A 14919-nucleotide genomic window follows, 5' to 3' on the forward strand; every position below is an offset into this window, starting at 1 on the left:
CGAGCAGCTCGCTGGTCACCTGTCCCAAGTGAATCATCTCTCTCACAGCTCACATGACAACAAAGCTTTTCTTTCTGCAGTTTCACACCAGAACGGTGGCATAAAAAACACCAACCATGTCACCAATCAGAGAAATTCACAGCATCACAGCAAGAGGCATCCATCGTCCCACAACTTAGCGCACCCGGTCCTGCCCAGCAACATCAACCAGGTGAAGGAGCGAGGCGGCAGTCGCCAGCAGCCGAACTTAGACTGTCTGAGAGTCCCCGATCAAGGAGCAGCAGGGTGAGAAACCGGCACACACTAAGGCCAAACAGTCCAGGCAGGAACAGACAGACTAACTCACCCACACAAAACAAGGACTTTCCCATCACCGCTTCAAGCTTTTAATTAGTTTAAATTGCGCATGAATTCCTCATACTGCTGTAGGTTACACCTGTTCTTTAGTATCTACACTTTGCTTGGTTAATGTTGTCGTCTCCCAGCTTTGAAATAAAAATGTCACAGCTGATTTGTACGTTGAAAGAGTCACCAGCAAGTCAGCAGTCAAGCAAAGCTAGCTATTATCTCTGGCACCTGTTGGCTGAATCTTAATTGTATGACTAAGGTGATGTTTCACAGAGCTCAGCTGAAAGAAATCAGCAGTTTATCAACTCATCTTTTTGATTTTCAGCTAAAAACAAATGTCGCTCGTTGTCTTTAAACTTAATGTGACACAGCACTGTTTTAGCTCAGCTTTGAAATCCCATTTGATGAGAATTTACATTTGCACCTTAAACTATGTGGATCTTTTAGTCCCAGGAACTTTTCTCAAAGAATTTAAAGGTTCCTTCTGACTCTTTCTTGCTCTTTGTTGGTTTAAGTTCCTCAAAAGGTTCCTGTTTCCCGGATAAACTCATGTGGTGGAAAAGTCCTTTTTTTCCCTATTGATTCTGTGTTAATAAACTTATGAAGTCATGTAATTATCTGGCGTTATGTAACGTACAGTTTTCCTGTCTTTAGACGTCCAATGTCCAAACCCAGTTTCATAAAATAAGACAGTAGTCAGGCTCGTGTCACGAACACAGTTATAAACGTCGTATTAAAATGACTATAGACACTCTCACACATAGCTGTGTTTCTGTATTTTGACATAATTTGGATAATTTATTCTTTTGTAGTCCTGGAGGCAGACCGCCCACTTCAAACGGAGGAATGTGAGTTGGAGTGTTTGCAGTGTTTTGACTGGTGTTTCATGAGTGCAAAAGCTTGCAGCAGCAGGAAATGCTCATGCTTATTCTCTTGTATGATTAAAATTCGACTTCCTGTCGTAGTATGCAACTAAGATTTTATTTTATTTTTATTTCCTGCTCCTGCTGCTGCTCGATTTCAATCAAATGGAAATTCTTTCTCAAATTTTTTTTTCATTTGTAAACAAGATTTCTGGGAGGTTTAAAGAATCCTTCTGTGCTTTTATTGATTTATTTTAATATTGGTTCAATTTTAATATCACAGAGAGTAAATAATTTTATTGGGTCAATGCATAAGTTACATATGTATAAAACTGGCTGCTTCACTGCCTGCTTACAGTTCAGTGTATAAAAGACGGATGTGTCATATGGCACTAAAAAGTTAAGTCCACTGGAGATGTGCCTCAAACCTGTGGTCTTTTTCATGGCCAGCAGGGGGCGACATTTCTGGTTTTAAACAGAAGCCCGGTTGCAGTGAACACTACAGCTCACAACGCATTGATCTATGGCCTTACTTATTATTTGTTTTTTTGTTGAAGTTGTTACATAAGACATCTACAATATAACTCGTGTTATAGATTATCCCTGCAGGATAAAACACTATGATAAAGCTGGGTACGAGCTTTCTTTGCTCACCACATCTGCTTTCAGAACACCTGGATGATGATGATGATGATGATGATGATGATTATGGTGAATTTGCTCCGCCTGACCAGCAGGTGGCGCCATAGAGACTGCATCCCTCTTTTATTTACAGTGTATGCCGATCAGCTGCAAAATTATACCTAATATTGAGTTGGTACCAAAACAGCTCTGACCTGCCAGGGCATGAACTCCACTAGCCCACTGATGGCCACAACCATCAGGGAATAGTTTCAATGAAAAAGTGTACATGGTCTGCAACAACACTTATGTAGGTGTTACATGTCAAAGTAACATCCACATGGATGGTAGGACCCACGGTTTCCCAGCAGAACATTGTCCAAAGCATCATGCTGCCTCCACCAGCTTGCCTTCTTCCCATAGTGCATCCTGATGCCTGGTTTTTACCAGGTAAAAATGGACACACCTGCCCATCCACGTGTTGTAAAAGAAAACATGATTCATGAAACCAGGCCACCTTCCTATATTGCTCCATGGTTCGGTTCATTGTTGGGCATTTCGTTGGTGGACAGGAGTCAGCACGGGCACCTGACTGTTCTGGTTATTCTGACTCCTTTCTATCAGAACCAGCTTGAACTTTCTGGCCAATTTGAGCTACAGCAGCTCGTCTGTTAGATCGGACCACAGGAGCCGGCCATTGTTCCACATAAGAGCTGCAGTTTTGAAGGCGCTCTGACCAAGTCACAATTTGGTCCTCCTCAAACTTGCTCAAATCCTTCTAACATCAACCTTGAGGACAAAGTTTTCACTTGCTCCCAAATATATCCCGTACACTAACTTGCGCCATGGTGACGGGAGAATCAGGTACAGCAATGTGCAAGTAATGGAATGCAGCCAATATGCAGAAAAAAGGTGCTGCTGACTTGGGATCAGCACTCTGTGCTCCTGAGGGCTTCACAAACACATTTTAGGTTCAGTTCTTCTGCGCAGGCATAGAGATGGCATGCACCATATCGCCATCTTGTGTCTGATTTATGAACTGCTGCTATCTCTTTAAAACACTTTCCGTTTGATTACAGTGTTGATTGGAAAATGAAAAATCTTAATCCTCAAATCGGTGTTTTCTGGTTGGTATATGGTATAATGAGATGGTGGTTATGCATGCCCTCGTATTCTGAGATCGACCATAGACAAAGTCACAAACGCGTTTCTGTCTTTGTTTTTCTCGATGTTACCTCAGGGCCCACAGACCATCAGCCAGCAGGCCTCCGCCGGGAGGAGGACGACCCAAGCCTGCACCCAAACCCAAGCCCCAGGTGCCCCAGTGCAGAGCTTTGTACGCCTACGATGCTCAGGACACAGACGAGCTCAGCTTCAACGCTGACGACATTATCGACATCATCAAAGAGGGTAAGCGCAGGGCAAAGAAGGCATTCAGGGGCTTATTTGTCATCTATTTTTCACGAGACGCTAATTTAGTCATGTTTGTCGGCCAGATGTGTCCGGGTGGTGGACAGGACGCCTTCGTGGGAAGCAGGGACTTTTCCCCAACAACTACGTCACCAAGATCTAGGAGCTGCAGGTTTCACAGCACACGGAGGAGAGAACGCTTCATCCCAGCTGACCTTCTCAGAGGAAGGGGCGGAGCTTAGAAGCTTACAGTTGGAGAGAGAAGCACAATGAGACACTTCCTCCACTTTACTGCCTTAGAGTACACGAATGTAACTCCCGGTTACACCAGCAGACTAAAAGATCATCGAGCTTGAAATGAGGCTCTAAAGACAAAGAAGACTGTTTGACCCCAGGGTCTGATTTCTTTTCCCTTCACAGTCCCTCTGAGTACTGAACAAAACTATTTATTGTATTTATAGCTTCTGTGTTCTCCTTACTGTCATTTATATCTTGCTGAGGATTTTTAGCTCAAAACATTTTTGAAGCGCTGGAATGAAATCTGCTAAATCTGTGGGACCAGGCTGTGATTTTTACTCTCAACACGTTGTTTTGTTTAGCTTGTTTTAGATGAAGGTTTGATTGCTGAAGCAAACGTGGATGTGTCCGTGTCAAAAATGAAGTGACTGCTGTTTTACCAGGAAATATTTATTTTTGGTGCAAAACTGTAACTACTTTCCAGGAACACATATTCATTAAATCGCCACACTGTGATTTCTAATGATTAGAAATACCAAAGCAATACCCAAACCAGTCAAAGGGCAGTGTAGTAAAGTGGTTAATCACTATGTCTTTGCTTTTCTAGCACACCAGTATGTTAGACTAACAGTAGAGGCCATGTATACTGTAACCTGAGCATGCTGTCTGCGGTCTATTAGCACTTTATTAGCACCGGTACTACCTTGGACACAGACATCGTTCATGCCACAGCCAGTAAGTCAAGTTGATGAAGGACAAGTTGCCAAGATAGCAATAAGTCGCTTTGGTAATTAATTTGTTTACATTAAATGTTAAAAACAGGCATTTTAGATCTGATTCTGTATATGTGTTCATATGTAGGAGGATGCCTGGTGCTGGTTAGAATTTAAATTAAATATTTTTTTGCTTTGTATTTTCTCTGAAGGATTTTAACATGCTGGTTTTCATCTGCCTTTGTTGCTCACAGATCTGCTTTATTTCCTGTTCCGCTCGGTGTGGTTACTCTCACGGTGAACGGATTTTTGTTTCGTCAAGTGCACAGATTTGTTTTTAGGAGAATTTGTTGGCATTTTTTCCTGTGGCGCTGCAAACAATTTAACTTGCGCTCGACTGTTTCTGCACATCTTTTTGCACTGCTTTCATTACTTACACATTCCTTTTTTTTTTCAAATAAAATAACCACATTATACTCTGGTCAGTGACAACTGCTGGGACTTCTGTCATAAAACCTCTGCATCATGAAATATAGTTTGAACAGATGGTGGAAAGTATCCTTGTGCAATACACAACAGTAGATCAGTCCTTTAATAAAGCATGTAATACTGCATATTTAACTGCTTTGGTTTGTTTTATTGTCAAAGAGGCTTTCATGTTGTTTACATCAAATTCTGACCCTGCCATCAGAATCTCACAGCAGACGTTTTTCCAATCTTCAGTTCTGTAAATATTTGGTGAACCTGTGCGATTTGAAGCCTGAGTTTCCTGTTCTTAGCTGACAGGAGTGGCACCCACTCCTTAAGGTCAGATGTTTCTACATTCATAGATACTTTTCTTCATACTTTGGATTAGTTCGATTAGTTTTCACTTAATGCCTTTCTATCAGCACAAAGCAGTCTGGTCATTGAGACATTCTCTGGTTTCAACAAGATATTTTCTGTTTTTGAGACCATTCTCTGTAAACTTTAGATTATTTTGGAAATCAGTACTCAGACCTGGACCGTCTGTCACCAACATGCACGCCACATTCAAAGTCACTTAAATAACTTTTATTTTTCATTCTGATGCTCAGTTTGAAAGTCAGCAGGTCTCATCTTGGCCTTGTCCACATGCCTAAATGCACTGGGTGCTGCCGTGTGTTTGGCGATTAGATATTTGCATTAATGAGCAGTTGAATGGTGTACCTAATGAAGACCTGGAGTGTAAATGTAGTGATGTGTATGCCTTTTTTAAAAGTAAATGTCTAAGCTGCAGATTTAACTGTTCAGTAACTTTTACCAAAATCTACGTTTAAATTGTGTGACTGTTTTCTACAGATCGTCTCTCAACCCAGCTTTACAGGTACAACACACTTTTACCTTGAAATAGTTTTGTTCAACTGAAACAGAAAAAATGTATCTGTGCTGGCAGGAACATTTCCTACTTATGTCTTCTACATTGTTTTTATTGAGGATCTGTCAAACCCTCCACTGTGCAGCTGCACTCAGGGCCACAGCTTTGCTGGAAGACTGCGTTTCATTTCCACCTTGTGGCTACAATCGGTACTGCAACATTTTGAATAGTTGACCTTTAACATTTATGTTATCTGGAAACGTCTTCTTTTATCGGTTGTCATAAATGCGTTTATCTTCTTTAGACACGCTAGTAGTTTTTAAATCACATTCATTTTAACTATGGACCATTTCCAAAAACTGACTAGACTTGCTCAGTTTCTTCTTTTTGCTTTAACAAAATAACAATTTTCTAAGTGGAATCACCTCACTCACCTGGTCCATAACAGAGACTTTCTAATTATTTATATCAACTTATTAAAACCAGAACAGCACTGATTAGAGAAAAATGATTGATTAAAATGATTTTACATTCATTATTTGAAAATAGAAGTCCTTTTTAATAATACAATAAATAATGACGATAACGAGAAAGAATAAACTCGATATCATCTACATGTTCTTGATCTAAGGCTTTCTGAGATTACATATCACAAAAACGTCTGGAGGTCAAGCACTAGGAAAGTTTGGAAACTGCACATCTATTCTATCTATATCTATGGCATCAGATTATATATAATGAAATTAGTAAAGAGTAAATGTGCCTGTAGTAATAGTGATCATTTTCTACATCTGACTGATTTTTGTACATTTGTGTATTTATTTAACCCACAGATGAAGTTTGGGAAGTCAGGTGTGTAAATTTGTATTTTTATGTTGGTTTTTTCTCCAATATAAAAGATTTAAGCTTTTACATGATCTTTAAGCCAATGCAAATTTAATGACAGATAAGCATGTACTATGAAAGCTAGTGAGAAACTCGCATGTCTGATGAATCACAAAAACGCCAAAGAAACGACACAATTAAGTTATCCAAGTTTATTAATATCATTTTTTAAAACTAATAGAAATCCCACAGAATATGATCCTGGTGCCTTTAAGTCAATGAATGCATGGCTACCTGCTTTAAGTACTGCATTTCAACACTCCATTCAAAATTGTAATTTTTCAGTTTTTACTATTCGTCAGAGTGGAAATACATGGCCTCAGCACACTGTCATATTCACTACGGTCCTCCTACCCTTTTCTCTCTTGTGCAAGTCTATGCGAGTGAGTTAGTCGACAGCATTAGTGTTTTTTTCTTTTCTCAGCGGCCAAAGCAGACGCCGCTGCTCAACTACAGAGAGACAAAAAAGGGAGGGTGGGTGAAATGGTTCGATGTGTGAGAATAAACAGTAAATATTCATCTCCGATTGAGCTGTGTATTTCCCTCTGAACACACGCACGCGCACACACATATACACACAGGAAATCAACGCCACTGCCAGTATCAAATTGACAAAATGATCCCAGGTTGCGGGGTCGTGCGTCGACCTGAGATCACCTCACATAAACCTAGCGTCCGCAGGCCCGTCTGCAGGAAGGAACCCCAAACAGAATGAAGAAAAGATTCACAGCAGATCCCGACAATCGTTCGGTTTAGAAAGAACAGTCAAAGAGAGGGAGGTGACATTCTTTTTTCTTTGTCCTCTAAAATACATCGGATGGTGGCGGTAACGGTGTTGTAGTCAAAATGAAGGTGCTGGAAAACGGGGGAAGGGGCGGGTGGTTTAATCGTAGCAAAGCGTGTGCATATTCTGGGAGTGAGGTGAACATCTGAGTTTATTTCCACTCTAGAAATACTGGGTGTGCACTAATACAGCAGCTGATCTGTTAACATAGTTCCCTAGTTAGGAATGTCTTGATTTACTTAAAAAAAAAAGAAAAGAAAGGAAAAAAAAACATCTCTCACTAACAATCCACATCTTCTAAACATAAACTAATCAATGATACAATGATTGGTAAAATGAATCCTGCAATGTTTGTTTTGTTTTGTTTTTGTTGTTTTTCTTTTTTTTTTCCTTAACTGGAGGTTGACATTCTATTCTAGTAAAGCAAGGCATTAGGTTTACAGAAATGCATCTTTACTAGAGCAGCTATCCTCACCTGCAACTTGTTAGGCCGTTTCGAGCCCACGTTATATGTGCAAAGAAATGCATTGCGAGGAAACATGCAGAGAAACAGAACGCAAATGACACTTGAGGAAACGATCAAAAAAGCTACATAAAAGCTTTATAAATACAATAAAATCTTAAACCCTTAATGGAGAATTCTAGCTGTTGTAGTAACATGTGATAGCTGGCACTCTAGGCTCAATGCTTTTATTTTTTTCCTCTGTCAGATGTCTTTTTTTTTTTTTATATCCTTGCAGTAGAGCTGCTGCAGGGGTAATTCATGCCATCTTTGGTTGACTGCAGTACTGAAGAGAAATTAATATGATCTCAAAATAAATTTTTAACAAAAGGGTTGTTAGAAAAGAAAAAGGGGGAAAAAAAACAGCATCAACTCTCAGCAGACAACTGCGCCTCAATGTCCACTCTGCAGATGGGGCACTTCTTATTGGTGAGGAGCCACTGATCCACACACAGCTGATGGAAGAGATGCATGCACGGTAGGCGTCTGGAGGGGAAACAGGAGAGAGACGTGAGACAAAGAAATAGATTAAACAGGCTTTCCCTTTTCCTATCCTGTCTTCCTTCTCTCTCCCAACCCGTCGCCCCTCCCTGAGCCTGGTTCTGCCGGAGGTTTCTTCCTGTTAAAAGGAAGTTTTTCCTTCCCACTGTTGCCAAAGTGCTTGTTCACAGGGGGCCATATGATTGTTGGGTTTTCTCTGTATGTATTATTGTAAGGTCTACCTTAAAATATAAAGTGCCTTGTTGTGATTTGGCACTGTATAAATAAAATTGAATGGAATATTAACATGCATGATACAGCAGCACTGCCTGATCATGAGCTTAATTAAAATATAGTTTCGGGGTTTTTTAAAAAATCCGATGAAAACAGCAAAACCTATTTCAAAAACAGAAACGATTACACTCCTTTGTCTACTAAAATCTTTGTTTATGGTCACGTGCAAAAACAAGGAAATCTGTCTGTTTAGATCTATAAACTATATTAATATTATTCTGAATTCATGCATTTATACTCAAATAGCTGAAAGTCAGAAATAAACATTCAACCACTAAAATATTTCTTCTGTTCAGGATGCAAGTAAATAACACATTTTAAAAACATTTTTTCTCATTTTGTAAAAATTTAACTTTGAAAATTGACGGATAACAACAATAATTATAATTTAGCATTAAAAATATCATTTTGATTAAAGAGTGTGTGCATATCAGTGAATTAACCATTACAGAAACAGAAATAATGATTTTGGTAATTACAGTTCTGTTTATTTGGCATAAATGTTATATGGTGATATTAATAAACTTGCTAAGCACTATGTTACTGTTCAGCTATTTTAAATGATCACCAGTGCACCGAATCCACAGCTAACAACAGGCCCCCAAAACAAAGCTTTAAAACCCAACATCTTTAGTTAATCAAAGACTGAAATTGTTGTTTTCTGTCACATTAAGTCTTAAATAGGAGCCACTGTTGTGAGTAAAATACAAGCTGTATCAAAACCACCAACTCCCAGCCGGGGCTACCCTAACCCAACAAAATCCAGTGGATAAGCTTTACAAACATACAGCTGAGTTATTGGTACGTTAAAATGTCATTAAGATTAAATTAACATTAAAATAGCTCAAAAAGTGAATAAGTTGTGTTCTGTAGAAGCTGCATAAAAACAGCTTAAATGAATGAAACTGCTGCATGCTGGTACCCTCAATGCAGAGATGGGTGTAAATACAACAACAGCTGAAAGAAGTCAGGAAATGGCTGAAATAGTGAGCTAACAGCTGTAACAGTTGTCCAGGGCGCACCCCGCCTCTCGACCTACGACAGCTGGGGATAGGCTCCAAAAAACAGAGTTAAGTATATTTTACAATGTCAGACACTGTCGATGAGGACGTTTTTGATTTGACCAGATAAAAGTGCCTTTAAACACTTGAGCCCATCGTATAATTCATATATTTAAGTTTTCATCTGTATTCCCTACAAACAAAACTGCCATCTGCTTCCTCTAATTAGTCAAAACACTGATTTTAAAACACAGTTTAAATGTAAGAATAAAGACTAAATGCTTTTAGTGACTAACAATAATTAAGGGATTCGCAATTTGTAGTAAACAGCAAAGGAACAGAAAAAGAAATACATAAACATTTAATTTTTCCGTTTCTCTTAAACCAACAGGGGGCAGAAAACCCTCTTTAAAAGAAATACTTGAGTGAGTGCCAAAACGCAGCACCATGAGGCTTGTAATTTTAAGGCTCTTTGGGATTTTCTGCTGATTACTTTAATGCCTCTGGGTCTTTTTTTTTAAACATCCTATGAGACAATGTGAAACGGCTAAACTACACCTGCTATCCCACCTGTCTACGTCACGCCCTTGAAAGCGTAATTGAACACACAAAACTGAGCGCGACGAGCGGGACGAACACCCAGGAGGCGAGACATTTACCTGACATCCTCCCCCTCCTCCAGTATTGACAGGCAGATGGTGCATTTCTCCTCTGTGTCTTCATCTGCCCCCTCGTCTTCGTCTTGCTTACCGTGCAGCTTTCTCTGTTTGTGAGAAACGTTTGGAGACTGAGTTTTGATGAGCAGTGTCGATCAACAACTGCTATTACAGACGGTTAAACAAAATCCTATGAATTCAAACACAAGCTACTCAATTAAAACACTGTAGTAAGATTAAAAGTATGTATTAAGTATGTATTTAAAAAAAAAGTGATTTTTTTCCGATAAAGAGGTAACTATGTTTACAACAATACATTAGATTTGGGGACAGAGAGAATGGTCATTTTGTCCTGAAACAGAAAAATGTTTTTTTATCAAATCAAAATGATTCAAATCAAAGTAATTAGCCGAATTCCCTGGCCCCCAAGACTAACACTAACATCTACTGTACATGTGAGCAGAGACATGTTTCCAAATTGATTTGTTCATTATTTCTCACCGATTCTGGGTCTGCGTGCATATTTTTCCCAATAGATGCCCAAGCTTCAGGGGTTAACTGTTGGTCAATGTCTCTCTCCAACACCTTCTGTATTGGGTGGCAGGGTGTTAGATTGCTTATTTAGATACATTTGGAAACCTCTACGGAAACTTTCCCCCAACAGATATCGTCACAGCTGCAAATCTCTGGTAAAAGACACTACAGTGTTTTTCTAAATGCTGGCAAAACATCAGATGTTTGAAATGAGCACAAAAGACCACTGCGCACTCTGTCCCAGAGGCAACTGCAGCATACATTCACAACTATAGACAGCAGCTTGAAAATCTGTAAGCACATTATATATTTATTACAACACACACACTCTGACAGGTCCTCACCTTTTTGTACTTGTGTGGGTAAGTGCACCTCTCTATGGTTCCCTGAGAGGCTCCTCGGTTCACAGTCCCCAGTCTCTCCTCTAAATGCAGCAGGTCCTGATTGGAGGGGAAAAAAGCTGACATCTTCTGTACAAACTGACATTTTTCTTCATGGAGAGGCTTTACCAGCTGTTCGATTAATCAATTAAGCAATTAAAGCCTTTGACTAAATGGGTTTTCCAAGTAGTCATCGAAAGTCAGATTAATATTTCTAAATCAAGCCAATGGTTTATGCAGTGTCAGCAGGACAGCTGTGGTTACCTACTGAGCCACTCACTGTGCTTGTTGGCTTGTTGAATTGTGTGACTTGGCAAAGGTGAAAGCAAATAAATTCAACTCACTGAGGCAGACGGCTCTGTGAGAAGCTTTCACGTCACGACTGACAGACACGTGTTCTGGGGGCAATTTTATCAGGTTAAAGGTTGCTCATGAACATCTGGCCACACCGAGCTCAGAGGTCAATTCACCATTTTGAGACTGTGAGTTGGGGTTGCAGTGTGAGAAGTTCAAAATGGGAACTAGAAGATGTGTACCGAGCTAACGTTACAGCTCGTTGTGAAGACGAGCGTTACAGCTACAGTTATGAAGACGCTATTGATCTTTACATCCTACCCCGATGTCACAAGTATGAACCTGTCTCAGTTAGACGCACTCCTTTTTCTTGCGGTGATGTGGTTGATGGTACAGTTTTCTTCAGCGGAAAGAAAACAATTCCTATATGAAAAAATGCCACCGTTTGTGGAATTTTCTGACCAATCATGTGATGATTGCGTGGACATGACGCCACTGGTGAATTTTTCAAATGTACTTATTTGGTGTTTCAGGCCAAATAAGGCCTTTTATATTCAATAGGGGGAAAACATTTTAGATAACATTGCAAAACTCAGACTAAAATAATCTGCAGTGAGGTCCATAATTTGTTGCATAACAAAGTGGTTTTTGTAATTTAGCTGCTGAGATTGGATTTTAAAAATCAAACAATCAATATGCCATTGATATGTAGACTTCAACCTTTAAGCTGAGGGGTTTTATGATCATTTTAGATGAACAGTTTAAGAATTACAGCAAATTTTATACCAGCTGGTTTGGTCACTTCTAAAGTTCCTTACACCAATGTGGTCCAGTCTTAAATAGAGTGAATTCTCTGACCACCTCAACAACCCCAAAAGATCACAGATAGCATTACCGTCTATAATCAACAGATGCTTTCATGAATATAAATACATGTAGGGTTTGGAACAAAGTGCAAACCACTGGTTACAGGAAGAACAGATCAGAAAACACTGCTGGGGAAAGAAAAAAAAAAACTTGTGTATATATGTATATATAAATATATATGGACAAGACGAAATAAACGAAAATTAACTTGTACTATGTGTAACGATCAAACTACATCATCTGTCAAACCTGAGGTAATGTTATGACACGGGCAAATATGGCTGCCAATGGAACCGGGTTACCAACGATGTGACTGCTGATAAAAGCAGTGAAGTACAGGGCAACACATTCTGCTCAGATTAAGACAAATGCTACCAAGCTAATCAGACAGTGCCTCATAGTACAAACGGATAATGACACAACAGAGCATGCTTAAAGTTACCAAATACATAAACTGTAGGCTGAGTGACCCATAAACACTGAAGGTGGCAGCAGTAAAGGGCTGGTAGACTGTCTCAAATTAACCAACAAGGCATTTGATGATGTCCACAAGTTCATCCTGGAATTGAAAACTAATGAATATAAATTTATCTTATTTCATCAAATAACAAATTGTTGAATGCTGATGCTGAAAATGTGGGACAATCACAAACTGTGATGCCGTTTGATTTAAAATCCACTGTGGTGGTGTAAAGAGGCCAAACTACAACACTTAAGGACCTAAATGTAGATGTGCAACAGGCCTCAGTGAATCTGATTTTGGTTCATCTGTCTATTTAATAACCCTGCACTGTTTATTAAAAGCTAAAAACTTTCCCTGCACAAACTTCCACCAAAACACCATCTCCCTTCTTTTTCCTGCGACAGCAGCATTCATCCGATTCCAGCGTGCATTTTCAATAAAAACAAACCAACACTGACGACATGACAGGATCACAATAATGCTGAGTCATGCGGAGAAGAGTCAAGCCATTTTAAAATTTATAGTAACAGACAACCGTGATGAATGAAACAGTAACTCGTACTCGTGTTTTCACCCAACTGTCCTCAGGCTTATACATTTACAAACAGTACTCACCTCATAATTTCTTCCGAAGCCAGTAATTCTAGATGAGATGTACCTAATGTGCGGGTAGGTCACTTCAGATATGCCAGTGTGCTGCAGGGGAGGAAGTTTCATTAAGTTAAGCCTTAAAATACAAGGAATGCAGTCTGAGCACACTGTAATGTGGCCCATGAAGGGTGTTGTGTCAGCTTAGCTATATTAAAAATAAACAAAATCAACATGTGCTGCTGCCATTTCTAAAACTGAAGCCAAGTTTCAACGAAATAATTTAATTAATAAAAAACTTTTGAAAATGCAGGCACTGCATATGTGTAATGATAAAGGTCACAGATGATCGATTCCTTAATATAATAATAACATCACAACTGTCGGCTATATTTGCGCTGGATGATAGTCGAGGATTTTTTTGGATTTGTTGAGTGTGCACTCGAAATGGTTGATGAGCCACTATTAATTGCTAATGAATTATTCATGGGTTCACTAAACCATCCTTGAAATAACTGATGTTATAAATAAGGAGCAAACTCCATTAATCGCAGCCAGACTTCCTATAAAAGTGATTCATTTTCATGTATGCTAATGGGTGCCTGTGTGCTGAGGGTTTCTCACCATGAAGGGGATGGGGAAGTGGTGCAGTCTTGGGGGAGGGTGGTAGTGTGGCAGGTGGGAGTGCAGGTGCCCTGAAGGGAACGGGGCCACGGCTTCGATGCCGAGCTCCCTGTTGACACAAGGCGGTGAGTCATTATTACATCAAACCACATCAATCCAAATAATCATGTAAGTGCAGTCACATTAAACATCTATAATACTGTTTCTAAAGGGTACTTCACTTCATGGGCATTCAGTTTATTTAACATAAAAAAATAACTTCAGTTTGTGACATGATAGGAAAGACTAAAAAAAATAAATAAGTTGTGACACTGAGATGGGTCTCCATGTTTCTTCTTTGCTTTCTTTTTGGTAGTTATGAAATCTAGGAACCACTGGATTAGCTAGTATGAAACTTACACATTACACACATTACACTCCTGATGATACTGACCATGCTGTTCTCTGCTCAGGCTGGCGAGGATGGGAAGACATAGTTTGTGGCACATGGATGTGGTGCCCATGGCCGTAGTTGGGGTGCATTCTGTGGGGGTGTGGAGGAGGACGCTCGTGTGCTCGTCTGGAAAGAAAGGAAAATACATGCTCAGCAAAGAAAAGCCATCAATTATGTAAGTTTAGCCTGCACTGGTACTCACGTGGGGTGCTGCATCATCCTGCGCCTCTGAACCTCCATCCTATACATGTGCGGCAGGGTCTGGTGGTCCGCAGGGAGATGTTGGGCCAGCTGGGCACTTGAATTAGTGAGGTGGTGGGTGGACAGAGACGGGGGAGGGGCGGGCGGCACGGCGTGGCCTGGCGGGTGGGATGACAGAGGTGCATGAAAGGTGTGGGGAATGAGAAATTCACCTTGTGCTGGGGTCTGAGGTGTAAGCTGGGGGTTCCCATGGGAATGAGGACAGGCGGAAGAGGACTGATGATGCAGTGAACGTGTTAGAGGGCCATCTGGGTTTGACAAGAGATAAAGGGGAAAAGTTAAAACTGTCAAATTATGCAAGGATCTTCGTGTTAAAAAAAAGAACAAATAAATGCAGATATCTTC

General features: G+C 40.0%; 2 protein-coding genes across 7 annotated transcripts in view; one reads left to right on the plus strand and one right to left on the minus strand.

Moving 5' to 3' along the window:
- Window positions 1-9457, plus strand: part of myo1ea (myosin IEa) — a 59071-nt gene extending 49614 nt beyond the window's left edge. Inside the window, exons 26-29 of one of the 2 annotated variants that reach the window (XM_085146999.1) lie at window positions 81-285; window positions 1161-1196; window positions 3073-3242; window positions 3329-9457. In XM_085146999.1, coding sequence (XP_085003125.1) covers window positions 81-285; window positions 1161-1196; window positions 3073-3242; window positions 3329-3405 — 488 coding nt within the window. In that variant the 3' untranslated portion in view covers window positions 3406-9457. The remainder of the gene's footprint in view (window positions 1-80; window positions 286-1160; window positions 1197-3072; window positions 3243-3328) is intronic. The other variant, XM_085147081.1, reaches the window with a different exon arrangement.
- The window catches only part of rnf111 (ring finger protein 111), a 33616-nt gene continuing 25247 nt past the window's right edge, over window positions 6551-14919 (minus strand). For 3 of the 5 annotated variants that reach the window (XM_085147355.1, XM_085147271.1, XM_085147200.1), the window contains 8 exons: window positions 14516-14822; window positions 14314-14439; window positions 13881-13989; window positions 13284-13364; window positions 11009-11104; window positions 10632-10718; window positions 10134-10237; window positions 6551-8185 (listed from right to left, as the gene is read on the minus strand). In XM_085147355.1, coding sequence (XP_085003481.1) covers window positions 8068-8185; window positions 10134-10237; window positions 10632-10718; window positions 11009-11104; window positions 13284-13364; window positions 13881-13989; window positions 14314-14439; window positions 14516-14822 — 1028 coding nt within the window. In that variant the 3' untranslated portion in view covers window positions 6551-8067. The remainder of the gene's footprint in view (window positions 8186-10133; window positions 10238-10631; window positions 10719-11008; window positions 11105-13283; window positions 13365-13880; window positions 13990-14313; window positions 14440-14515; window positions 14823-14919) is intronic. The other 2 variants (XM_085147470.1, XM_085147438.1) reach the window with 2 other exon arrangements.

This window comes from Neolamprologus multifasciatus, chromosome 1 (assembly GCF_963576455.1).
Source record: "Neolamprologus multifasciatus chromosome 1, fNeoMul1.2, whole genome shotgun sequence".
Taxonomy (NCBI): Eukaryota; Metazoa; Chordata; class Actinopteri; order Cichliformes; family Cichlidae; genus Neolamprologus; species Neolamprologus multifasciatus.